At 35.8% G+C, this 27316-nt stretch overlaps 1 protein-coding gene across 4 annotated transcripts in view; it reads right to left on the bottom strand.

Moving 5' to 3' along the window:
- Positions 1 to 27316, bottom strand: part of LOC114053883 (nuclear receptor coactivator 2) — a 75529-nt gene that overhangs the window by 23404 nt on the left and 24809 nt on the right. For 3 of the 4 annotated variants that reach the window (XM_027876990.1, XM_027876992.1, XM_027876989.1), the window contains exons 8-12: positions 24810 to 25020; positions 22394 to 22600; positions 19121 to 19336; positions 17883 to 18012; positions 7708 to 7873 (exon numbers count right to left, since the gene is read on the bottom strand). In XM_027876990.1, the coding sequence (XP_027732791.1) occupies positions 7708 to 7873; positions 17883 to 18012; positions 19121 to 19336; positions 22394 to 22600; positions 24810 to 25020 (930 nt within the window). The remainder of the gene's footprint in view (positions 1 to 7707; positions 7874 to 17882; positions 18013 to 19120; positions 19337 to 22393; positions 22601 to 24809; positions 25021 to 27316) is intronic. The other variant, XM_027876991.1, reaches the window with a different exon arrangement.

A 27316-nucleotide genomic window follows, 5' to 3' on the forward strand; every position in this document is an offset into this window, starting at 1 on the left:
ACTAGTAAGATGGCCACAAGGTTAAGAATTCTTTGCAATGACAACTCAAGAAACAAAGAAAATAAAAAATGAACCTCGGTTGTGTGTCTTTCTTCTGCTTTTGCATAAGGATGGTAGAGGGTATAGAAAAGGATACAGGGAAAGCAAAAAATCACTGTTTTTAAGTTACCTGTAAACCTTACTTAACTAAAAGTGTGCTAATTTTGAGAGTTCTATTCAACCACCAACAATTGACCAATACCCAAGGACTCAATCATAGCAATATTGATGTTCTCATGATAAGTGAAACCAGGAGACAAAAAATTAAGCTTAAAAAAAAAAAAAGGATGTCTCAAATGTTGGGTGCTATGCAGAATAATGAAAAAGTAGTATATGGCCCAGTGAAGAAAGCATGGCCTTGGAATCAGGAAAACATGATTCCAATTCCCGCCTATGACAGACAAAAACAATTTGCCAATTTGTACCAGCTACTTTTTACATTAGAAACCCCTTACACTGATTATGATCATAAGACTCAGGCTACAACCAAGAAAAAGGGAGGAAAATATCCCTATGTCCTCATGTAATTCAGCAAATTCTCCCTAAGTCGTCTGGAGCGTATGCATTTATTAGTGATATAGGTTTATTGTTTATGATTCCTTTCAACATAATATAGTTTCCTTTTTATGTAGTGTATTTTTGTTTTTGCTTTGCATGATAGCATGATTGTAATTCCTGCTTGTTTGGGTGCGTGGTAAATTTTGTACAAGTTCTTCATTTTTATTTTCTCTATGACTTTGCTTTTTAGGTATAGTTCTTGTAAACAACCAATTACGGGGTTTTGATTTCTTATTCAATCTGTTGATTTGTTTTCTTCTCTTGGACTGTTCAATCCATTGCCATTTAAAGTTATTAGAATTAAGTTCACACTTTCCTTCATTTGTCTCTAATATTGTTTTATTTCTTCAAATTAGGATTTTCCCCCCTTTCCCCCCATAAACACAGTAATATGTCTAGTTATTTTGCTTAATCTACTTTAAGGCAACACTATTCACACAGGCTCTCTTGCCTTCACCCTCATACCACCTCTGCTTATTCTCATTTGTCAATACTTTCCCCAGTTTTGAAGTTTTGCTTAACTTATTAATCTTTTTTATTCCTTCCTTTTTTCTAGCTATCTAATTCTCCTCTTTTTTTCTTATCAATTTAAGTAGTCAAGTAAAATTCCCCATCTTCTGTTACTCTTAAACTTGTTTTTGTTTGTTAGTTTTTCTGGGATGCAGCTAAAGTAGTCTTCAGGGGAGAATTAAATCCCTGAAAATATAATTAATAAAAAGTAGAAAAGAAGAACTAGCATTAGAAGGACCCAAATCTAAGCGTATCTCAAAAGGACTAAACTGTGTCAACTGACAGTTTATTTTTTTTTAAATTCCATAAAGCAAAGAAAAGAAATATAATAGGATGAAAATTCTTATTTCTAAGTAATATTACAATATTTTTGTGTCAATTGATATGAATACTTTTAATGTTCATAAACTGAACATACCTTTTAAAAAATCTAAAAGCTAAAAAATAAACTCAATATAAACACAAGAAGAAATATTAAAAGTTAAGGAAGAATTCCAGGCATGAAGGGACAGTCAGAGAAAATGCCTGGGGGCTAGAAGATGGAATGTCTTGTTTGTGGAACAGAAAAGAGGTCAGTGTCACTGGATCACAGAGTGTGTGGAGGTACTAAGGTGTAAGAAGACTAGAAAGGAAGGAGGGAGCTAGGTTATGAAGGGCTTTAATGTCAGAAGGAACCACTAGAGTTTTCTTGAGTGTGAGGATGGGATAACATGGTAGGACCTGCACTTTGGGAAAAATCACTTTGGTGGCTGAATGCAGGTTGGATTGAAATGGGGAGAGACTTGAGGCAGGCAGATCCACCTGCAGGCTACTGTAATAATCCAAGCACATGGGATGGTAAGGGCCTGTACTAGAGTAGTGGCAGGGTCAGAGGAGAGAAGGGGGTGTATTGGAGAAATGTTTGAAATGTGAAATTGACAGGCCCTGGCAATAGACTGGATATGAGGAGTAGGAGACAGTGATGAGTTGAGGATGACACCTAGGTTGTGAGCCTGAGGGACTAGGAAGATGGTGTTGTTCTCTACAGTAACAGGCAAGGCAGGAGGCAGAAAGGGTTTAAGGAGAAAGATAAGAGTTCAATTTTAGACAATCTATTGAGTTGAAGATGTCTACTGGACATCTAGCATGAGATATATGAAAGGCAGTTGTAGGCCAGCAAGGAGTTTAGCTGCAAAGGGCAGAAGAGATACAGCAGTTAACAGGAATGGAAGGATCAAATGATGATTTTTTTTAAGTCTGAGAGAAGGCAGCCTTACGGTTTATAGGCAGTAGGAAATGTGCCAGTAGAAAAGGAGAAATTGAAAATAAGTGAAAGACTGGGGATAACAGAGGAGGCTATATGTTGTTCAGACAGGATGAAATGGGGATAAAAAACTATTCATGTTTGCTTGAGACTCAATGGTTTACTTCAAAAAGACAATTAACTTCAGCAAAGTTGTAGTCTACAAAAAAAACCTCTCAAAAATAAACATTTCAACCATGGTTGAAACATGTCACCTTCCTAATAGATATTAGTCGTAAGTCTTGTTTTCATTTGTTTGGTTTATAGCAATAGTTTTTCAGTTCCTGACATTTTTGTTTTCAATCACACTTTCTTTTGCCCTTTACTTATTATGACTGATCCTGTTCTCAATGTGGCCTTTAATTATCCTGAAAGGATTGACTTCTACAGAACAAAGATTGCTGTTTGAAGTATACTTTTTAACAGCCACAACTTTTTTTGCACACTTCCTTAAGCAATATCTATTCTGAAAATCCTCAGAATTAAAAACAAAAGAGTAATGAAACATGTATGTATGCTATGAAATCCAGCTCTCAACTGACAGTTGTCAGTGGGGAAGCTTGCTCAATCTCACTTCATCTCATCAAGGACAGGCATGATGAATCAGCCGGTGTCATTAGAAGCATAAATGCATGTTACAAAATAAAACCACATTAAAATTATTACTGGTCCCAAGTAATTTATACACTACTATATTAGGTTTTGGTTCCAACTATATATTACCATAGAAATGTTTGATCCATTTAAATTTTCCTGTTTTGTGTGTGTGTGTGTTTCTTGAGTAATCACGTATCTTATTATCTTTTGTAATTGCCTAAATCTGTTATTTGGTTAAAAATACACCAACTCATAGACATGAAAGGTATATTACCTATTATCTACTTTTCTCATGGTATGATCATTAATATTAAGGTCACAAATCCATTTTTAATTTATTGTTGAATATGATATAAGATGTCGGTCTAAACCTAAGCAGTGCCTTAAGCACTGAATATTCAAGTATTAAGCCTTTGAGGAGCACTTTGAATCTATACAAGCATTATAGTTTTTTGCTTTGGTAGATCAATACCCAAATATCTTGACCATTTTTTAGTTATTTGGAATGGGATTTCAGTTTCTATTATGACATCTTGGATTTTTCTATTATTATATAAAAATGTTTTGTTTTGTCTTGTTTTTGGTGAGGCAATTGGGGTCAAGTGACTTGCACAGTGTCACACAGCTAGTGAGTGTTATGTGTCTGAGGCCACAGTTGAACTCAGGTCCTCCTGACTTCAGAGTCGGTGCTCTATCCATTGTGCCATCTAGCTGCCCCCAAAGTTGTTTGTCTTTATAATGTTATTTTATAAATTAATCTCTTATTTCTGCTCACATCACTCTGCATCTGTTTGTATCACTCTTCTGAGCCTTCTCTGAAACTACCCCCTCAACATTTCTTACAACACAAAAGTACTGCATTACATTCATATACGATAATTTGTTTTGCCATTCCTCCAACTAATGGACACTATCTTTATCCAGTTTCTAGTTCTTATTCATCACTAAAATAAATGCAAAAAATATTTTTGTTTATATAGACCTTTTTCCTCTCTCTTGATTTCTCTAGGGTATAGACCTCATTCAAATGAGCAATATGAGTATTTTTGGCCTAAGGAAGGGGTGGGGAACCTGCAGCCTCAAGGCCACATGTAGCCCTCTAGGTCCTCAAGTGCCGCCCTTTGACTGAATCCAAACTTCACAGAACAAATCCCCTTCAAAAAAGCATTTGTTTTGTAAAACTTGACTCAGTTGAAAGGCTGTAGGTTCCCCACACCTGGAAGGTATCTCCCCACCCCCAACCAAAAGAGAGTTATAATTTGTTCAGAAACAGCACTCGAGCTTTTAGACTCAACTGGAATCATGGCCTTATTCTAAGGATTCAGAGCAGGCCTCCACAACATGAGGCTGTTTTGGATGGCTGTTGAAGATTTTTTCCTCCACTTTTTTTGTGGGCCAAATCCTTTGGCATGCCTTGTGGGCTACAGGTTGTGCAGGGCTGATTTAGAATAAGAAAGGTCCTTGTCGATCATCTAGTCTAAATCCTTCATTCTACAGGCCCAGACAAGAAAAGTGACTTGATGGAGGTCAAGGATTCAAACCCAAATTGTTTTCACTTGACCACGTGTCTCTTTTACCTTTTGAGGATCCCAGAAGAACACCCCAGAAGTGAGGTGACCTTTCTGGTTTTGGAATTACCAGAGCTGATTTGCTACTATAGTTTTTGGTTTCCTAGGCCTGCCTCCACTGTCACACAGACTTCACAAGGGGCTCCAGGTGCTCATGAGAGCTGTGGAGATGGTGAACTTTTCTATGATAAGGGCCTTTTTGTTTAATTATTGGTCTGACTACATCTAGGAAACCATCTTAGAATATTAACAATAACAGAAAAGACTAGGCATTTTCATTCAGTAAATTTTATGGCATATAATTTCTTCCAAAGGAAAAGATAAAGGAAGCCTCATTTTTTAAAGTTATTATTAGTCATGTTTCTGTAATTTAATTCAAAATAATACTTTAGATATATATTTTATAATGTAAAAGGAATACACTAGGGTTGATGAATTCAAGTGAGAAATAATACAAGTGAGAAAAAGGGGACTAAAACAGCACCTGATGAAGTGATATTATTTCTGATGAGATACAGCATTATGTCATTTAGCAGTACAGAGGATCAAATATTCTAAAGTAAAAATAATGACTATCAAGACAGCAATTCCATATGCTGAATCATTTAAAATTTTAACTAAAAGCAAAGCAAACTAGTCATATAAGAAACATTTAGCTTTTATTTTTCCCTCTTGATTTATTTTAGGTTATAATTTTAAATCTATAGTCATTGTTTTCTATCCTGATGTTCTCAATATGAATTGACATATCTTAACTCCCACTTATTTCTGCTGAGCACTGGAAGTTATGATAAAATTATTTTTTTAAAAAAGTTTCACAAGTCTTGCATGACTCTGCATCACCTCTCTAACAGACACCAATGACAGGAAGAGGAAATATGACTTTTTAAATAACTCTAAGAATCGATTACACACCAGGAGCTATTTTTTGGTGATAGTTAACGCCTCTGAAAATAAAAATGATTCATGCAGATAGGTTGAAGGGGAGAAGGTGACAGTGACAGAAAAGGGTGATGTGTTTTTTCCCAGCTTTTTCTATAGTAAACCTAAGTATTTTTTAATACATTTTATTTACACAGTAAACTAAGTAGCACTTTCAAGAGGCAGAGCTAACAATACTTTCTACACTTCCCAACCTACTCCTGGACAGAGTAATAATAATGATGACTGACATTTTTTATAATGCTTGTGAGGAGTGTTTTTACTAACACCATCTCATTTAATGGGCTTCACAACAATTCTGTGAAGGAGGTATTACACAGCTATAGAGCTCCTATTATCCTGGTTTTACAGGGGTCAGAGAGGTTAAGTGACTTGCCCTAGTTTACACACAAGCAGGATCTAAACTCAGGTTTTTTCCACTCCAAATCCAGCAGTCTATTCCACAATGCCAAACTGCTTCACTAAATGCAAAATAACAATAAAAGAGTGTTTTCTGCATTTCTTTCCCTGGCGAATAGGGAAAAAAAGGTAGTTTCATATCTAATATATATCATTAGCTTAAGTCATGGAGGGATTGAGATCCTTTTAAACCACATCTGTGGAGACTTAAGCATATGCTAGCTACATTCCGATATTTCCAGAGGAGAAATGGTTTGCAGCATGAGCCAGAGTTTTTGAGCCTTGTACTGCCTTCCTGGTTAAAACTCCCTCACAAGGGCCACACGCTTGAAGCCAATAGAGAGAGAATCCTTCCCTCATGATCTTTATTAATCATTCTGTTGCTCCTCTGATACATGAGACTCCCCCAGAAAGAAATGTTGTACTTAGGCTTACTCAAGAGTCATCCCCTACTCTTTCCCTGCATCCACATACACCTTCCTTAAGGATTTAGAGCTCCACAGACTTATGGTACAATCCTAAGGGGCTATTTGGATAGCCCTGAAGGAGAATTTTAAAGAATCCAACTGAACAAACATTAATGTTAGACACTCTTTAGTTTTGTGGCAACTTTACTCCTGAAAGGTCTTAAATTATCTTTGTGCTCTATATCCTCCAAAAGATCGGTCGATTTATTCAGAACCTGCTATGTGAAGAACACTGCTCTAGGTAATAATTAAATGTGAACTACTGATTGTGAAGACAGTATAGTTTATAGAAAGTTTGCTTTCCCTTAAGTAACATGGTTTTTCTCCCACTAACCCATAAAAATGACGTAAGACCAAAAGAATGGGCAGGGAACACAAAAAGTGCCATCACTTTCTGGGGTCATTATTGATCCTCTATGCTTCTCCACCTCCAAAAGAACTGTTCTAACGTTCTTGCTGACTTGATGGAAATAGTCAACGTTGGAGAGGCTCTGGGAAGACAGGCACTCTAATACATTGTTGGTAGAGCTGTGAACTGGTCTAACCTTTATGAAAAACAATTTGTAGCTACGCTAGAAAAAGAGTAAACTGTTCACACCCTTTGATCAAGCACACACACCAAGGAGATCAAAGAAAGAAGGAAAGGTCTTACATATATATATACATATACATATATATTTATCTCACTTACTTCTAGCAGCCTTTTTTAAAAATAGTGCAAAATTGAGGGAAAAAACTGGGTACCTGGTAGTTAACCAAACAAAGTCATGGAATGTTTTTGTGCTATAATAAATAATGAAAATGGAACTTGGGAAAATTTGTATGAAGCACAAAAAAGTGTAATAAAGGGAAAGATACGCAAAATTACCACAATTATGTAAAGGAGACGTTAGAACTCAGATTAATGCAATGTTTTTGTTTTCCAAAGGACTAAAAATAAAACAGCATCCTCCTATTTGTGGAAAAGTGTTCAACTGCAATTACAGAACTAGGCATACGCTGACAGACTTCAATATGTCAGTCTGTATTACTTAACAATATTTCTTTGTGACAAAGGGGTAGGTACTGGGAAATGACAGTAATGGAAAAAGAAATACATCAATAAAATACTTTTTGAGAAAGAATGAATAGGTAGCTTTTTTTGAAGTTCTTGCCTACAATAAATATCTTCCCTTGTCTTCAATTATGGCAAAGGATGAGCAAACAAGGATAAACTTCAAGAGACCTTTTCCAGTTAAAACTGATATGAAAAGGTGAACTGAAAAGTACTTGAATCAAAATAAAACGAATACTTTAGATTCTACAGCAGGATACCTTCTTAAGCAATTAAAGTCAATGCATATACCTGGCTAACTAGTTCAGGTATTCCCAAGGCTCGGTCAATTTCTTCGAGGCCATCAAAATTCCGTAATGCCAAATACAGTTGATCCAGGAGAGTTCCCTCATCACTTGGTGATTCTGAAGCAGGATGTGGACACAGCAAGTCATCTGGAGAAGTACCAAACGGTTGCCTGCAAAGGGTCAAATATAACCTTGGTTAAGAACAGCTGAAAGGACAGCATTTACTGCACTGTGGGTAATGACTATCAGAAGCAAAAGTGTCAGTGAACTAAGCCACTTTCAAGGTAGCCAACTGTTCTAAGTAAACTGTTTCACCACTGGATGTAAACTAGAAAGAGAACTTGAGTTTGTAGGCTTTTTACTTATGTCTTTTAATAACATACTTATTGCTACTAAAATAAAATACAACTTCTTTGAACTGTGAGAAAAGAAAAAAGTGATCTAAAAAGCTTATTTGATCTTTAACTATATGATTCAAACTGGAGCAATGATGACCTAGCTGGGAGTAAAAAATGGAGTGTTATTATTGAACAAAAGAAGTATATTCTAAGTTTATTTGAAAACTAAATGTTTGCTTATAAGAAGTCTTACTCTAGAATTCCTGGGCTAAATGTAAATGAAAAATAATCCATGAATATACTAATCTTATTTGGTTTTAAGAACTAAAAGGTAAGAAATTCATTGTACCACCAAAGCTAAAACCTTATAGAAAATATTCTCTGGAAAAGGGTTTTAAACTCTTAAGAAAGCTTCTAACTCAATGCAATTCCAATGACCCGAGTAATGATACTTGAGTTCTCATGAACAATTTGCCACACTGTTGCATCAACAGAGTGCTTTATCAATAACAAACCCTAACATTCATAACGGATTCTAGGTAACAAATAAAAAAAATCAAGGATTGAATGAATGAATTAATCAAGAAATGAAGCTAAGAATCTAATTCAGCATTGAGAAACATACGTATGATAAACATTAAATATCAAATGTAAACCTAAATACATCAAAGTCTATTTCCATAGAACATAAGGTTCCTGAAAGCAAGGACTCCTTAGTCTTTGCTCGCCTAGAGCCTGACAGTTTCTGATACTTAATAAATATTTGTTGGATTGAATTTTAGATCATTTGAGTATCAACAGCAAAGCATGGTAATGAGATACATAAGAAAGTCACACATAATAAATACTTAAATGACCAACAAGTAAACAATTCAAAACAGTGACTGTATTTTTACTGAATCTATCTTTAAGTCTGTCTCTCTCAAGTTTCAACATTATATTTCTAGCTGCTGGTTGGACATGTGTTTTCTCATTCTGTTGTCACTTTTCAGATGAAATATATCTGAAACTAATCTAAAACCAATTATTCTCTCTTAAACCCAAACCAGCTTCTACTACAAACTTTCGTATTTCTCCTAGTTACAAAACCTCAGAATCAGGGTTAGTCATCCTTGAGATAATTTGTTGAAGGAATAATCTAACCTTATTTCTCAACCAAACTGATTTATTCACACTTTTTACATTTCTACCTCTATGCCTATATCCTTTCTAAAGTCCCTGGCCTCCTACCTATGTGTCCAAGTGCCACGCTTTCTTTCAGTGCATTTCATTCGTAGATACACCTGCCCTCAGTGACCATTTCTTTTCCTGAAAACCTACAGCACTAACTAGACATGCCATTCTTTGGCACTTAGAGTCCCTCAACATGTAGCTGGTACCGTGCTAACCATTGGATAACAAAAAAAAGGAAAACAATGTCCCTGCCCTCCAAGAGCTCAGATTCAAATGGGGGAGAGCCCACTGAACTGGATAGATAAAAAGGAGATGGAGGATAATTTCAGAAAGAAGGCACTAGAACTGGGTGGATGGTGAGAAAAAGAGTTAGGGAAAAGCTTTCTGTAGAAGGTAGGATTAAGTTTTGAAGGGAATTAAGGATTAAGTTTTGCCAGGGAAGCAAAGAGGTGGAAGTGGGGAGCAACAGCATATTCCAGGTAAGAGGGCTAGACGGCGCAAAGGCATGAAGCCAGGAGTAGGGGTGTCTAATGTAAAGTGCATCAAGTAAGCCAGTGTAGCAGGATTACATAGAGCATGGAGGGAAGTAAAATGTAAGGAGACTGGGAAAATAGCAACCAAGTTGTCAAGAGGTTTAAATGACAGAAGATTTTATGGTTGATTCCCTCTACGTAATAAGGAACCACTGGAGGTTACTGAGTGACCTGGTTGAAACTAGGCAATTTGGCAGCAGAGAGAAGTATGGATTGGTGTGTGGAGAGACTTGACACAAGGAGACTAAATAGAAAAACAGTCTAGGTGAGAGCAGATAAAAGCCTATACTATGGTGGTGGTTGTATCAATCAGTTAAAAAACATTTATTAAGCGCCTACTTTGTGGTAGGTACTGTGCTAAGCTCTGAGGATACAAAAAAAAAAAGAGGCAATAGACAGACTCTGCCTTCAAGGAGCTTATAATCTAAGGAGGAGACAACATGTAAACAAATCCATACAAAGCAAGCTATATATGAGATAAACAGGAAATAATTGAGAGGAAAGGCATTAGAATTAAGAGCGGTTAGGAAAGGATTCCTGTAGAAAGTGAGATTTTAGTTAGCACTTAAAAGGAAGCCAGGAGGCAGAGATGAGGATGGAGAACACTACAGATATGGGGGACAGCTAGAAATAGTGTCCAGAGTGGAAAGATGGAATGGCTCGTTTGCTGCAACAGTCAGAAGGCCAGTGTTACTGGATCAAAGAGTAAGTGTCAGGGAGTGAGATGTAAGAAGGAAGATGCTATCTGCATCCAGAGAAAGAACTAGTAAGTAAATGCACAGAACAGTTTTATATACATACATACATACACGAATATTTATGTCTAATGGTGGCCATCTCTAGGATGGGGGGAGGGAAGAAAAAAGGAAAAAAAAGAAAGTTACATGATAATTTTAATATACATTTAAAAGGAATAGCAAGTTGTACTTAATAGATTTGCAGTTTCATGTACAATTATCTTTTTTTTTCCTTATTCTACTATGTTATGGAAATGTTTATTTCTTAATTTCAGAATAAAATAAATAAAATTAAAAAAAAAGAAGACTAAAAAGATAGAAGCGGGCTATAGGGCTTTGAATGCCAAACAGAATATTTGTATTTGGTCATGGAGGCAACAGAAAGCCAAGGTTTTTTGTTTTTGTTTTTTTTTTTGGCCGGGGGGGGGGGGGGGGGGGTGGCTTAATTAGACCTGTATTCTAGGAAAATTACTTTAGTGGCTGAATAGAGAGTGGATTGGTATGTGGAGACTTGAGGCAGCCAACACAACATCAGGCTATTGCAATAATCCAAGTGTGAGGCGATAAGGGCTTGTACCAAAGTGGGGGCAGTGTCAGAGGAGAGAAGGGGACATATCGGAGAGATGTTGCAAAGTTGAAACTGATAGACCTTGGCGACAGCTTGGATATGGAAGGGGATAGCTGTGGGGGAAAGGAAGGGGTGGAAGTTGGCTTGTGCTGGCAGAGATAGAAGTCCTTGTTTCGGGGCAGATGGAAGATGCCTAGACACCTCTTGCCACCTTCTCTCAGGGAGATATGCTAGGTGTAGCAGGAAATGAAAAGCACCAGGTACTTAATCTGAGATTTGGCTCTCCTTCTCACTTGAGGAGGAGGCTGGGGGTGGCAGTAGCAGTAGTAGACCCTCTGCACTGGAAGAAGTCCTTTGGGGCAGGCAGAAGAAGCCTGGCTTGGCCCTTGCTGGCCTTCCGTCATCGGACATCCTGCACCTAGCAGGAGTAGGAGCAAGGAGTACAGTCTGAGGAGTTCTGGTTCCTGTGTGAGTAGTAGAAAGAAAGGGGAGTACATATGAGATGCAGATAAAGCCAGAGTGAATGTGTGAATGAGGAACTAAGGTAGTGACCTTCATGGTAATATGAAAGTCAGAAGGAGGGAAGGTTTGGGAGGAAAGAATGGGAAGTGTGAGAACCCTGGGGGACAATCAGTTCAAGATGACAGCAAGCTGGTGCTGGCTGGATATATAGATTAGGAAATCATCTGCAAAAAGTTAATAATTGAACTCCAGGACAGTTATGAGATCACCAGGTAAGAGAATAAGAAGATGAGGAGGGGGGCAGCTAGGTGGCGCAGTGGATAGAGCACCAGCCCTGAAGTCAGGAGGACCTGAGTTCAAATCCGGCCTCAGACCAAATATTTGACACTTATTAGCTGTGTGACCCTGGGCAAGTCACTTAACCCCAACTGCCTAAGCCAAAAAAAAAAAAAAAAAAAAAAAAAAAAAAAAAAAGGAGAAGAAGAAGAAGATGATGAGGAGGCCCAGGACAGACCCTTGGGGGATCACCTATGGCTGAACCCACTAGGGTGTGGCTTAGCCTAAAGATGCAGCAAAGAAGGTCAAGAGATGAGGGGTCAAACAGAAGCAGGAGAGAGTAGGAAGATGGGGGAATATACAGGAAAAGAGTGTGTGCAACAGTCAGAAGCTAAAGATCAGGACTGAGAAAAGGTGATTATATGCAGCAATTAAGCAATATTCCCTTTAATTTTTTTTTTTAACAGTTCCATGGACTTTCTACTGATTAGAGCAGAAAATGTTTACATAACCTGACTACTGTGTAGCACCAGAAGTTTGTTTGTTTGTTGGTGGTAATATACATAATATTGATATTTCCAAAGAAAATCTTCATACTTGATTTTATTAATTGAATGGTACAATAAAACTTGGTACAGTTTTATCAGAATGTTTATATTATTAGTCACTATGTATATGGCTGTTTTTCTTTTTCTTTCCTTCTAGTCACCTTCATAGTAGGCTTTGAGTCTATCTCACATAACTTCAGGTTTCTAACTTTAGATGACTCTAGTAAAGCAATGACTCTAGCCAGTCACCATTTTCCCATCTGTCTGAAAACAGGAAGGCTGCCTGTTTCATTCCTAACAGGCAGCCAAGATCACATGACCTGACTGGATCAACCCAATGGCTGTGAATAAAGCAATTAGAATCAGAAAAAGAAACATCAAAAAGGAAAGCAAAAATAACCCTGTAAATAGTGACTCAGAACCAGCAGTATTTTACACAGAAAATTTCAGCTGCACAGTAAGAGTTTGGTGTGCACAGAAGCATGTCAGTCACTGCTTGGCCTGGCACCAGCACAGGTTAGAAGAAACACTGCAATTAAGAGATCGTAAATAACTAAGGAGAAAACAGTTGCATTTGAATGATTAGGTCAGAGCCAGATTGCAGAATCTCTGGATTTTTCTAAATACAGACAAAAAATGTTAGAAAGGTGAAATAAGCTGTTGTTCCAAAGTTTGGAAATCATTTTTTGGACTTAAACTTTGAGTAAATATCTGAAGTTATAATTTAAAGAGCAGAGTGGATAAGAATGCTGGGCTTGGAATCAGGAAGAATTAAATTCAGATCTGGCCTGGGACACTTACTAGTTGTGTGACTCTGGACAAGTCACTTAACCTCTTTGTGTCTCAGTTTCCTTATCTGTAAAACTGAGATAATAATAGCACTTACTTCTATTATTGTTGTGTGGATCAAATGAACCAATGTAAACCTTAAAGCATTATATAAATGCTGGCCACTGCTACTATATGAACATTAAGTAATTTTAACACAGACTCAAGAATACTGGTCAAAGGCATAATAAATTAAAGAATACAAGTTGTGATAAAAGCAAAATCCTAATTTAATAGAACAACCTGAATGTAAATAGCTATTCAAAGTTTTATTTACAAAGTAAAATAAAATTTAGGATATATATAGAAATGGAAGAGAGGTCAAATTTTAGGTCAATGCTTTAGATACTAAGCTCATATATTTTCATTTCCTTAAACTATTCTATAGTAAGTACTAACAAAGCATTTGTGACACTGTTAAAGTTTGCAAAGAATTGGTCAATGTGATTAAGAAAGAAAACAATCTTTACTTTTACATAGATTTCAAACAAATCAAATGCAAATGACCCTGATTTCCTAATGTAACCTAATGTAAAAAGTTCCTCGATGAGTTGTGGTATATGAATGTAATGAAATATTATTGTTCCATAAAGAACGATAACCAGGCAGACTTCAGAAAAACCTGCAAAAACTTACATAAACTGCTGCTGAGTGAAGTGAGCAGAACCAGGAGAACACTGTACACAGTAACAGAAACATTGTGTGATGACTGACTTTGACAACTTAGCTCTTCTCAGCAATGCAAGGATCTGAGACAACTCCAACAGACTCATGATGGAGAATGCTATCTACATCCAGATAAAGAACTATGGAGTCTGAGTGCAGATCAAAACATATTTTCTCTTTTTTGTTGTTTTTTTTTCCTTTCCCGTGGTTTTTCCTTTTTGTTCCGATTCTTCTTTCACAACATAACTAATGTGGAAACATGTTAAATATGATCATACATGTATAGCCTACATCAGTTGCATGCCGTCTTGGGGAGGGGAAAATTTAGAACTCAGAATCTTGAAAATTAAAAATAAATTTTTTTTTAAAAAAGGTCCTTAATAAAAAACAAAAATGAATGCTATTGGCTGATTTATTAGGTTTATAAAGCACTTTCAAAGACAAAAAAAAAAAAAAACAAACAACCCACTGTGAAATGGGGGCTTCAATCCCAAATTTCTAATAATGTCTAACGCACTTTCCTTCTGAGGTATTCTCTAGCACTAGACCTATCATATCATGCCTGCTATGGATTTCCCACAAAACATACATTTAGGTAAAATGTTAAAAGAAATAAGCATGAGAAAAGCAGTTACTATGCTACATGGGGGGAAATTTCTAGATTTTATGTCCTTGAAGGCATTTTGAGTTTAATTTGCATCAAAAGAATGGAAGGTAAGCTAGCACCATAAACTGAAATTCTAGTTACTAGCTGTGTGACAGATAAGTAAGTTATGTAACATGTCCAGGTCAGTTCTCCTTGTTTGGAAGATAGGGGGTTGAAATAGATGATTTTTAAGGTACTCTTTAATTCTGACTGGCTTATTCTGTGATCATTCTGAACCTAAGTTATTGTGCCAAGATGCGCTATACAACTTTGAAAAGCTACATGGAAAAAAAACTGCTTGAGAAGTATAGCAAGTTATTTAATGAAGAAATTATTTCCTAGTAGTTTGGCAGCATCCTTTTAAGATGATTACAAGCCTGAAGAAAATAAGGGCGGGACAGAGAAACATTAGGGTTACACTGATGTCACAGATGGCTGGCATAAATGGGACCTTTATTAGCCATCATCCTTCAATTATGATACAAATGCCATTTGATCTATTTCTATGCCAACAAAGAACAGAGAATTGTGAACTTCTTTTTCCACTGTGTAGATTCCTATGATACTGTTTTCAATTCCTCAAGAAGAATTCTTTGTAATACATGAAATAAGTAAGAACTGGAAAAGCTAGAATACAGGTAATGTGAAGATAAGCAAGGAGACTTTATAGCCTTAAATTTGTTAAGGTCAAAATACAAACCTTAATTTTAAAGGTTCTTTTTTTCTAATGACTAATATTTCCTTTCTTCTTGTGAAAATTACCACATACTTGATTTAAATATCATGTTGCATTTGCACTTTGCATGTTCACATGGAATTGGGTGTGTTTAAAAGAATCAAAGTGAAATTATTTTGCAAATGGGTAATACATTCAATGATACTACTGAATTATAATTAAAGACTGAGAATGATCTCAAAAGATCATCTAGTCCAACCTTACAAATGTAAAACCCTACTACAGTGGTTTATGGATAGAATAGCATTCTGCGCTATCACTTAGTAGCTATTCCAGTGTTAAAACACACATTAGAAGATTTTCTTTATTGGTATTGCTGTGCTATGCAAGCAAATATTCACTAGTTTTCTTTTTTCTTTTTCTTTGTGGGAAGAGAGGAAGAAAAAAAAATCCAGTATGTACCCTTCTTGTAACTGTCATATATTGGAAGACAATTAAGTTGTCAAGCATCAAATACGGTGCACTTAAATGTCGGCTGAATCGAACTGATATTACATCCTCCTACAGACTAAATCCAATTCCTTTAAACTTTTCCCCATGTCATAGCCTTTACAGATTTGTGGTTCTTTTTTTTTTTGAATGTTCTGCAATTTCTTCATAGTCCCATCAGGAAGTAGAGATCTGAACAAAGTATTACATTCAGAACTTGATCAATATGAAGTATAGCAGAAACATTTTTCCCCACTAAAATATCATGATACTCTTTATAATACTCTTTTAAAATTTTTAAAATTTAAATAAGAAAATATATAAATTTAAATAATAAATAAATAATAAATATTTATTAAAAAAATTTTCCCTAGTGACATAAAAAAAATTAACATTCATTTTTAGAACTCCAAGTTCCAAATTCTCTCCCTTCCTCCCTCCTCATCTCCCCCCTACCACTTTTGAGAAGGTAAGCAGTTTGATATAGGTTATACATGTAGAATTATGCAAAACACATCCATAATAGTCATGTTATGAGAGAAAAGAGACAAAAAAACTCAAGAAAAATAAAGGAAAAAAAATATGCTTCAATCTGTATTCAGACACCATCAGTTCTTTCTCTGGGGATGGACAGCATTTTTCATTATAAGTCCTTCAGCATTTTCTTGGATTGTTGTATTGCTGAGAATAGCTAAATCATTCACAGCTGATCATCTTACAATATTGCTGTTATTTTGTACACAGTACATTTCACTTTGTATCAGCTCATACAAGTCTTTCCAGGTTTTTCCGAGAGCATCCTGCTTATCATTTCTTACAGTATAATAGTATTCCATCATAATCACATGCCATAACTTGTTTAGCCATTCCCCAATTGATGGGCATCTCCTCTCAGTTTCTCATTCTTTGCCCCTAGAAATGAGCTGCTATAAATATTTTTGTACATATAGCTCCTTTTCTTTTTTTTAAAATCTCTTTTAGGATACAGTCCTAGCAGGTCTAATAGAGGTATTGTCAAAGGGTATGCATGGTTTTACAGCCCTTTGAGCATAGTTCCAAATCAGTCTACAGAACGGTCAAAATTAGTTCACAACTCCACCAATAATACATTAATGTCTCATTTTTCCCACATCCCCTCCAACATTTGTCATTTACAATTTCTGTCCTATTAGCCAATTTAACAAGTATGAGGTAGTACCTCAGAATTGTTTTAAATTGCATTTCTCCAATCAATAGTGAGTTAGAGTATTTTTTTCATATGGCTATTGATAGCTTTGATTACTTCACCTGAAAACTGACCATATCTTTTGATCATTTGTCAAAATGGCTCTTATTTTTATAAATCTGACTCAGTTCTCTGCATGTCTGAGAAATGAGGCCTTTATCAAAGAAACCTGCTTCAAAATTATTTTCATAGTTACAACTGCTAACTGTATTTCCCTCTATCCTTTTCCTCCCTACTCTGCTTATTCTATTCCCTATCTCCTTATAATATTCTCTTGACTTTTAAAAATAAGGGGTTATATAAGGCTAAGAAATAAAACCTTTTAATTGATGGTATAACATCAAAGACTTTTACTTAACTTAGGCTTCACCATTCTGAGGAACCTTTCTGTTGTACCTGTATCTAAGCAGTACTCATTTCAAATCTTATTAATATTAATCTATATAATTAATTTTTAGTTCTCAAGAGTACAAACTTGTACTTGTTCCTGACCATATTCATTCAGACAGACCTTTACAAATTATTTCATTTATTTTTTCGATATAAGTTTAAAACACAGAAATCAAGACACTTAAGAATTGGATGGGGTTCTGGTTGAATTCTATTCATACATTCATAGCACTCTCAAATTCTCCCACAAATCTTTTCTGGTTACTCCAGACAGAAATGATTTTCCTCTCCTGTGAATGGCTGTAACAATTTGTTTGTACCAATCGTACTGCATTTACTATGCTATCACTTATGTACGTCATCTTCAACTAGTCTTAAAGTTCTCTGCAGGAGATGGTGTCTCATATAACCTTGTATTCCTGTCCTTGTATCAAATATGTAGAGAATAAATATTTGTGGAACGAATCAAAGAAAACTGACTGGTTACTTTTACTTATGCAACCTCAAGTCTCTCCTTTTTCCTACAGAGAAACTGCCCCCAAAACAAAAAAGAATGTTATAAATACAGTGCACCCATAAAATGAAGGTGTTATTATCTAGGTTTTCTGTTCCACCAAGACTTACCTGTTCTGACTGGCAAAAGATGCCTGCTCTATAGGTAAGATGCTCTCAGGCCATGGGGCAGTCTGGTTTGGGGGAGCTTGTTGTTGGCTATACTGGGGTCCTCCCATATTCATCTCTAATTCGGATGGCCCTACACAGAGAAAAGGAAGGGTCATCGTATGCAAGTGAACTTCTTGGGCCCCCCCCCAAAAAAGAAGGAAAAGATTGGGGATGTGAGAGGAAAAAAGAGAAATTCTTTGGAGGGAAATGAGATAATAAGGCATTTCCTCTGATTAAAAAAATATGCAGGAGATGATTATTCAAATCGTAGATTGTTGAGAATCTCTGGTTTTCTTCCTCCTTCCTCTCCCTGCCCACTTACTAACCATTTTATTTTCCATTATGACCTACTATTAGGAGATGGTGATAGGTATGGCGAGGCCAAAGACCTGAATTATTCTTTTATAACCTTCTAGAAGTCTCTGCTTAAGGTTTAAAACTACAGAGAGGTTGCTGTTGTAACGGAAAGATCAATGGGTTCTGAGACAGAGAATCTGGGTTCAAATTCCATCTCTGTTTACTACATGTATGGCAACTTTAGTTCAAATCATTCAAATTTTCATGGCCTTAGCTTCCTAGAACTGAACTAGATAATCCCCAAAGACCCCCCAAAGCAAACGAAAATGAGCTCTGCAGACTTTGGGTTCTCTTGTCAAATGATCCTCAAGTCAGTCTCTCTCTCTCTCTCTTACTGTCAAGGCTCTTAACAATCTTGAAACATCTAATAATGCAGTATATGAAAAATACATGAACATAAATGGATTTGTACCATGCTATGGTGGATGAGATACTGAAAAATGTAATATATGAATATACAATTAAAAAAACTTGAAACTTTTAAGTCTGACTAGCATACCTCATCTTATTATTAATTTATTTAACACCTGGCCATATTCAGCTATAGTGCTCATACTTTCTGTTTGGTGCCCTTAGAGCACCATCATCAAAGAACATTAATTTATTTATATAATCATCATTTGATATATTTATCTAAGGTAAATTATCCTACAAATAATTTTGACTTGGTTAGCATAGTTAAAAGAAAACCTTACACTCATTTCTGTTAATTGCTACTCATACTAGCTTATCATGGGGACGAGTACCTAAATGCAGCTATGGGCAAGTCTTGAACGGATTGAAAGAAATGTCACTCCCTTCAAGAAGTCACAGAAGACTGAGAGTGTCAGAAGCTAGCTTACCCATATTCATGACCTGAGACTGAAGCATCTGTCTTTGGCCAGGCTGGCTGCTAGGTCTCATAGGAATGCTGGCAGTTGGGTTACGAATCATACCTCCTTGGATTGGCCTATTCATGGCACTGGTTGTGGCGGGACAGGTGACCCTCACTGCGGAGCCCGGGGATCCCCATTCTCCTGATGGGATTGCAGGTCTGGAAGCATTTCCACCAATCATTCCTGTGGTAAAGCCAAAGAAAGTAGAGAAATATATCCCTTGCTAACATCTTACTCTTTACAAGTAAACTATTAGTTTATAGAATTAGACCATTTTCTCTTATAGTTGACTTGTATCCTCAGTTGTTCAGTTATGACTTGTGATCGTTACAAATTTTGCATGAGATAGAGCTGCTGCTGGCAGCTATCGTTTGGAGAAGCTATGAAAATTGTTCCCATGTGTACCCCACAACAGGTGCTGAGGGCGTGTGGATAGCCCTGACTTCCTTCCTCAGGAAATGAATCACATTTACTGGCACACATGTCAATACTTCACTTTCCAAAAAAGGGTTAGGATAAGACTAAGAACTAGCTGTTAACTAACAATGGATATTTTCTTGTAAAGTGAAAACTCAAAGAATACTCTACAAAACCTAGGTTAAACATTGAAATATTAGCTTCTTTTTGAAAGCATTGAACCTATTCAATTCCACACTCCACCTAGGCAGCCTGTACTATGAGGAAATTACTCACAGGAACTTTCAGATATTTACTACAGTTCATTACAGTTAAAACCAGGGGAAGTCCTGCTATTGTTACAACTCTGAGCTACCTATTTACACCTGACTGAACATCTCTAGATGTAATTTGGCATCATACTATATTTAGAGAAATTATCACTTTGGAACATTAGTAATTATTTTTATTACACATAAAAGAATACAAGATTTGACAAATGGGATTTAGTTCCTGATCCATCTCATCTGGCATTCTGGTTTCTGGCACTGGCCAAACATCAGATATTTTAAAAGAAGGAGGAAATAACCCAAAATAAATTTGTTTTTGTTGAACACATATATGCAGGCTATGACAATCCACTAGAAAGTGTGGTTAATTTTAAGAAGGAAAAAGAACAAACCAAAAACACTTTGGCTGATTTTTTTAAATATATAAAATGGAGATATTAATTTGTATTAACCTATTGCAATGCTATCTTAAGGCATATTTATTAGATTAAAAATGTAATTGGGGTTCTGCATACTTCAGTCAGCATCAGTTCATATAAATCTTTCCAGGTTTTTCTGAAGTCAGCCTGCTCATCATTTCTTATAGCACAATAGTATTCCATTACATTCATACACTTCAACTTGTTCAGCCATTTCCCAAATGATGAGCATCCCCTCAATTTCCAATTCTTTGTCATCACAAAAAGAGCTGCTATAAATATTTTTGTACATGTGGGTCCTTTTACCATTTTATGATCTCTCTGGGATACAGACCTAGAAGTGGTATTTCTGGGTCAAAGGGTATGCACAGTTTATAGCCCTTTGGGAATGGTTCTAAATTGCTTTCCAGAATAGTTGGATCAGTTCACAACTCCACCAATAATTCATTAGTGTTCCGATTTTCCCACATCTTTTGCAGCATTTATCATTTTCCTGTTTTGTCATGTTAGCCAATCTGATAGGTATGATGTGGTACCTCAGAGTTGTTCTGATTTGCATTTCTCTAATCAACAGTGATTTAGAGCATTTTTTTAAATATAACTATAGATAGTTTTAATTTCTTCATCTGAAAACTGCCCGTTCATATCCTTTGACCATTTATCAATTGGGGAATGACTTGTATTCTTATAAATTTGACTCAGTTCTCTATATATTTGAGAAATGAGGCTTTTATCAGAGACACTGGTTATAAAAATTCATTCCCAGTTTTCTGCTTCCCTTCCAATCTTGGTTGCATTGGCTTTGTTTGTGCAAAAAATTTTCAATTTAATGTAATCAAAATTATCCATTTTGCATTTCATAATGTTCTCTATCTCATTTGATCATAGTTTCTTCCGCTCTCCATAAATCTGACAGGTAAATTATTCCTCCTCTCCCAGTTTGCTTATAGTATCCACCCTTCATTTTTGAAACTTTTTTTGTTGCTGTTGTTTTTGGCTAGGTAGTGGGGTAAAGTGACTTGCCCAGGGTCACAAGCTAGTAAGTGTCAAGTGTCTCAAGTCAGATTTGAACTCAGATCCTCCTGACTCCAGGGCTAGTGCTTTATCCACTGTGCCACCTAGCTGTCCCCCACTCTTCATTTTTTAAACAACAGAGGAAAACAACTCTTCATTGCTTATCATGCCTCACCAAAATGAAAAATTTAGGGACGATGGTGCACTGTTACAAATAACATGTCTAAATATTGCAATACGATAGCAACAGCTAAGAGAACAGTTCTTGCTGTTGTTTTCAGTCCTAGACACATCAAAGAGGTTAGGATAGTGGTACAGATACTTCATGTTCTATTACATGCAAGTCCAAACTGGATGACTGAAATCTTAACATATATTTGATAACAAAGAAAATTAAGTCAGCAATAAAAGGTTATATTTTTATACACTTTAAAAATATTATGGTTGACTTTGACTTAACATTTTCAGTGCTGTATCACTCATTAAGTGTGAAGTTAGTTTAGTTCTTAATTTCTATTTTATAATTCCCTATACATAAGTTTACTACTAATTATTGGGAAGGTTTAGGGATGTCACAGTCATTCACTGGGAACAAGCCATTGTCTGTTAGTTTCACATAGGGTCCGAGAACTACCATTTGAAAATAATCTTCTTGGAGCGGCTAGGTGGCGCAGTTGATAGAGCACCGGCCCTGAAGTCAGGAGAACCTGAGTTCAAATCTGGCCTCAGATCAAACACTTGACACTTACTAGCTGTGTGACCCTGGGCAAGTCACTTAACCCCAATTGTCTTAAAAAAAAACCTTCTAGAATTTTAACTGTAATGGATAGGAAGCAATTATATTCAGGTTATGGGATTAAAAATTATAGTATTGATTAGAGATTCCATTAAAATGTCAAATACAGCAAAAATGATCAGTTAATAATAGTTTACTTTTTACCTTTTAACCACCATTCTTAGAAATTCGAGAGATTTTCTGGCTGTTCAAGTATGTATGACTGTTAAAAATCTTTATGAAGAATTCATTTAAATTAAAAAGAAATACATTTAATGTAGAACATGATGCCATAACCAGTAAGTTAAGTAATTCAGTGAAAAAAATAGTGCATTTAAATCCTTACCTGTACTACTGTTCCCTAAATTTCCTTGGTTTCCTATCATCCCTTGATTACCCATCATTCCTGGCTGAGGTATCACTGAATATGGACTACTGTTTCTTATTGGTGGGAATGTTCCAGCACTTGTTGGGCTTTGCAATGTGATGTCAAGTGGTAAATTCTGGTTTGGCAATAACCTGCCCAGTTGTCCTGGTCGTGGGTTATTAAAAGCTAAGGAGAAAACAAATAAAATTGAAGTTAAAATAAGATAATGAAAAATGACAGTTATAGGAATGGATTAGACAAAACCTTCTGTAACAACAGATAACAGACCAAAAACATACACACAGTGCCAAAAAGTAGAGCTTATCTATGATAATCTTACTTCCCTAATTTCCAGAGAGTGGTGAAAGTATGTATATTTGATGACAGAGAAGCTTTACTTACCATTATTTTCTCTAAATGTTAAATCTCTATGATGAAATAATGATGTTTGCTGCCTTTCTCATTATTAGTGTAATGATTACATAGTAGAGTTTCACACACACACACACACCCCCGTAACATAAGTCTAAATCTTAAATGCCTACAAATTTGGTATATAAGAGTTTTTTAACCTGGCATCTAAAGGAATGACTTTAAATGATACATGGCTATCACTGGGTTGAAAACATACAAAGGATTTAGACTTTAATTGGCTTACTAAAAGAAATAGTGAGATGAAATGCCATTTAATTCATTGAATTCAGTCACAATATTAATTAATTTCAAGGTTTAATCTGAAAATATTTGTCTAGTTAACTATCAAGCATTCATTAGGTGTTTATTATGTGGAAAGTACTATATTTGGCATAGTACTGCATTTTCTCACAGAGTTTGCTAGTGATCTGCCAACAGTTTGATTTATTGGCTCAGTATGGACGGCAATGCCTGATAATTCAGGGTGGCATATAAATGTGAGAGTTTGGCTATCAGAATTCACAAAATTAACTGAACTACTTCATAATATTCAGGAATATTATGATAAAGGAGGCTATGCATTATTAACAACCATTAGTACAAATAGAATTTTTACAATAATCAGTGTTGAGAAAATAAGTTATTAATGTGTAAGCATGGTTTCACTATTTGTGAAATGAGAACGGTTCACTTCTTTCTATTGTTCTTTAGTTAATTACTGCTTTAACATATGTACAGTACTTCTTATGTGTATAGAAGAGGCCGGAAGTTCCCAGAATAATGATTTCTTGCAGTCCTTTATTTCCCTTTCTATTAAACGACTACAAACTACTCAAAAAAACTATCCTTAAGTTCATTTTTTTGGGCATTTCTCTAGATCTTTCGCCCTGAAATTCTTATGACCTGCTAGTCAAAAAAAAAAAAAAAAAAAAAGATGCCATGGTTCCCCAGTTCTCCAGAAGGTGATAGGAACCATAAATTTTTCTTTTCAGAAATAATCAGGTTTCACTTGAGTAAGTGAAACTTTCAAATAACCTACCTGGTAGTTGTAATCTGGTATCCTGCTCGCCCACCCATGGAGTATAACTACATGGCTCCTTGTCAATATGTAGTTGTAGGGATAAAGGTATCAAGTTTACACAGTACAACAATACAGTGATACACTGACGTTATCTATCACCTGTCTATGAATTCTGGCCCTTGTCATTCTTAACATAGTCATATAAAGCTAAGCTCTTCAGAATCTCAAGGAAACTAAAAAAATTTTACATAGGAACAGAATATTTCAGATTTTAGATTAAACAGATGAGAAAAAATTCGTATGGATACTTACTTTGCCAAGTAATTTAGATTTATATAAAGGTTATATAATATATAAAAACCAATCCAAGAATGGGTTTCTAATTGTAAGCTAATTATTTTAATTTAGGAAAACATTATAAATTAAATGTTTTAGACAGGAATTTTATTTTTAATGAAAATATTTCACTCATTCAGTTCAACATGACCAGCTCCTCCATCTTCAATTCTGATGGTTTTAGTCACTATCAATCAGTGATAACATAACATACAATGTTACATAAAAATATGTAACATAAAAACATAAACATAACAAAATATAACATAAAAATAAATTTTAACTTTTAAAGATTTTGTCAATGTAGCATAAAGTGAACTAGAGATCTGATAAATATCTCATAAATGATTTAATTTAGATAGTCTAACTAGAAAATTCAGTAGCTTATTTATATTGGTGAATTTAATTCTTCCTTCCTTCATCCCTGAAGAGATGAATACTATTAACTAGAACTAATTTAAAATTGCTGTTTTTAATGATTAAGCACAGTAGATGGTGCTGTCTGATCATAAGAAATCTGAGACAACTAAGTCTTCATAATCCTAAGAGCACTCTTGCCATAACTATTTCTGATGATGATGGTATGTAAATTTCTCAGCTTGAACAGAGATTGACCAAACTCACTGCTTTGTGAAATCCGCAATGCTGGTTTCTGGGCTCCAACAGGTGCAACAGGGCTGTTTTCAGCTGTGAGTTGCATGAGGTCATTGATGATGGCTTGCTTGTCAACTGATCCAGCCGGGGCACCTGGCCGTGTGTCTGGGAAAAGCTGTGGTAATTGACTGTTTTGCAAATCATCCAAAATCTCTTCTAAGTTGTCCAGCTCACTGCCAGGCTGTATTAACAATCAGCAGAATTTATCCAATACCACTCCAAAAAAACCCACGACAGTACTATAAAATATACACCCACCCACAAAGAATAGACACACAAAGGATTCAGATTTATATATATAATGTATTGAGAGTACACTCCAAAACATTTGTGCCTAAAGATGAAATACTCCCTTCTGAATACTTTCTCTTTCATAGGTTTTCGCACACTATTCTCTCTTGGTTCTGCTCTGACCTGTCTGATCATTCCTTCTCAAGGCTCCTCTGCTGGATCACCAACCATATCATGCCCTCCTAACTGTGGGTGTTACCCAAGAGTCTTTCCTTTCCAGGGCTCAGGACCTCTACGCCACTTCCACATCACACAATCCCACCTTTCCCTCATTTTCCACTGCCCCTCTATATGGGTCTTCCCCCCATTAAAAGCTTTAAATCTAAAAAGAACTTGCTTGCATTTCTATCTCTAATGCTTAACACAGTGTCTGAAATATACTAAGCACTTAAATGCTTTATTTATCTACTTTTTTTATGCTCTTTCACTAGATGAACATATCAACGCCGAAAGTTAAATTATCAAGCTGATAACCTCCTGATCTACATTTGTATCTCTTAAGTTTTTTCCTAAGTGCCAATTCCTCATCACTTACTGCCTGCTGGTCAATCAAACTGGATGTTCACAGAAGCATCTTAAATTCAGCACTTCCAATTTACCTTTAGAACCCTCCCATTTCTGTCATAAGTTCTGGACAAAGCAGCAGTCATCCAGTGTTGTAGTCTGGGCCTCAGTTCCTCACTGTCACCACACCTGTCCAATCAGCTGCCAAATCTTGCCATTTTTACCTCCACATCTTTCATACCCAAGAATGAGTAAGCTGACCAATATAAATAATGCACTGAATTTCCTAATTGGACTGTCCTGTCAGTCTCATACTACCACCACTTTAATTCAAGCTCTCATACTCGCCCTGGACTAATAACCTCCTAACTTATCTGACTTCCTCAAGTTTCTCTTTACTCCATCCTACACACCCAACCCAGGTGATTTTCCTCAAGTACAAATCTGACCATATCCCCTCTCCTCCTCAATAAACTCCAGTGGCTCCCTGTCAACTCCAGGATAAAACCCACATTCCTTTGTTTGGCTTTTAAAGCCCCTTACAACTTGGCCTCCAAATACCTTTCCAGCCTCACTGTTCATTACTATACTTCTCAAACTCTACAATCTAGAATACCTGACTTTTTGCTGGACAAACATGGCTTTCTATCACCCTTCTTCCCAGTTTTTCTGCACTGCTGTCTCCCATGCTTAGACTTCACTACATTTAAAACTCAGCTCAAGAACTACCCACCACATGAAGCCTTTCCTGTTCCCAACTGCCAATAACCCATTCTATATAAAGTTGTACGTACTTTTTATTTAGTCAATAGAATTAAATGAAAATATATCTTGTACATTTTCAAAGAATCTAAATGAAAACGACTTATGTGGAATAAGAGGAAATGCATAATAAACTTGCTTCAACACAAGAAGCCTACACAACATGTCAAATCTGGTGAAAAATTTGTTTTAAAGTTTGAGGGATGAACATTTAAAAAATGTGTTTTCACTAATTAAATCTTAGTAAGAAGGTAATAATGCTTTGAGTAAAATCTGTAAAGATTTTGTTAATTTTAAGTGCTTTTATTTATTTGGAGTGGGGGGAGATTTTAATATTGCAGTTATATTTTAGAGAAGTAATTCTATATAATTAGTTTATAGCTGAAGAAGCTAGATTTTATTTCTTTAAAAAATTTTTTTTTCATTGTCTGACTCCATATCCTTGCACAAAATAACCCCTAGCCTAGAACGTTTTCTTTTCTTACTTTTGCCCCTTATAATCCACTGATTTCTTTAAGGTCGAGCTCAAGAGCCAACACAAGGCCTGTTAATAGTGCTCTTCCCATACATGTTATGCCTTCCCAATAAAATGTAAGCTCCTTAAGGCAGGGAGGACTGATCACCTTGCCTGGATATAAGAGGAACTGAAGTTCCACTTCCACCCCTCATTAACTCTGACTAACCCTCTGACATGAAGAGGGAAATTATCATCGTTATTGATTTAGTTTATCCACTTTAAAATGTAGTGATTTTAAAACTATTTCCTAAGGTTGATATGTTAGAGAAAATACTAATCCAATATTCTTTTAATTAAAATTTTTTTCTAACTTTTTCACCAAAGAAAATATTTTTTAATTGCAGTTTTTTCAATATTTTACACCAAAAGAAAGACATTATTTTGTTATCTGAGTAATTACACT

This window comes from Vombatus ursinus, unplaced genomic scaffold, assembly GCF_900497805.2.
Source record: "Vombatus ursinus unplaced genomic scaffold, bare-nosed wombat genome assembly UNPS02014812.1, whole genome shotgun sequence".
Classification (NCBI taxonomy): Eukaryota; Metazoa; Chordata; class Mammalia; order Diprotodontia; family Vombatidae; genus Vombatus; species Vombatus ursinus.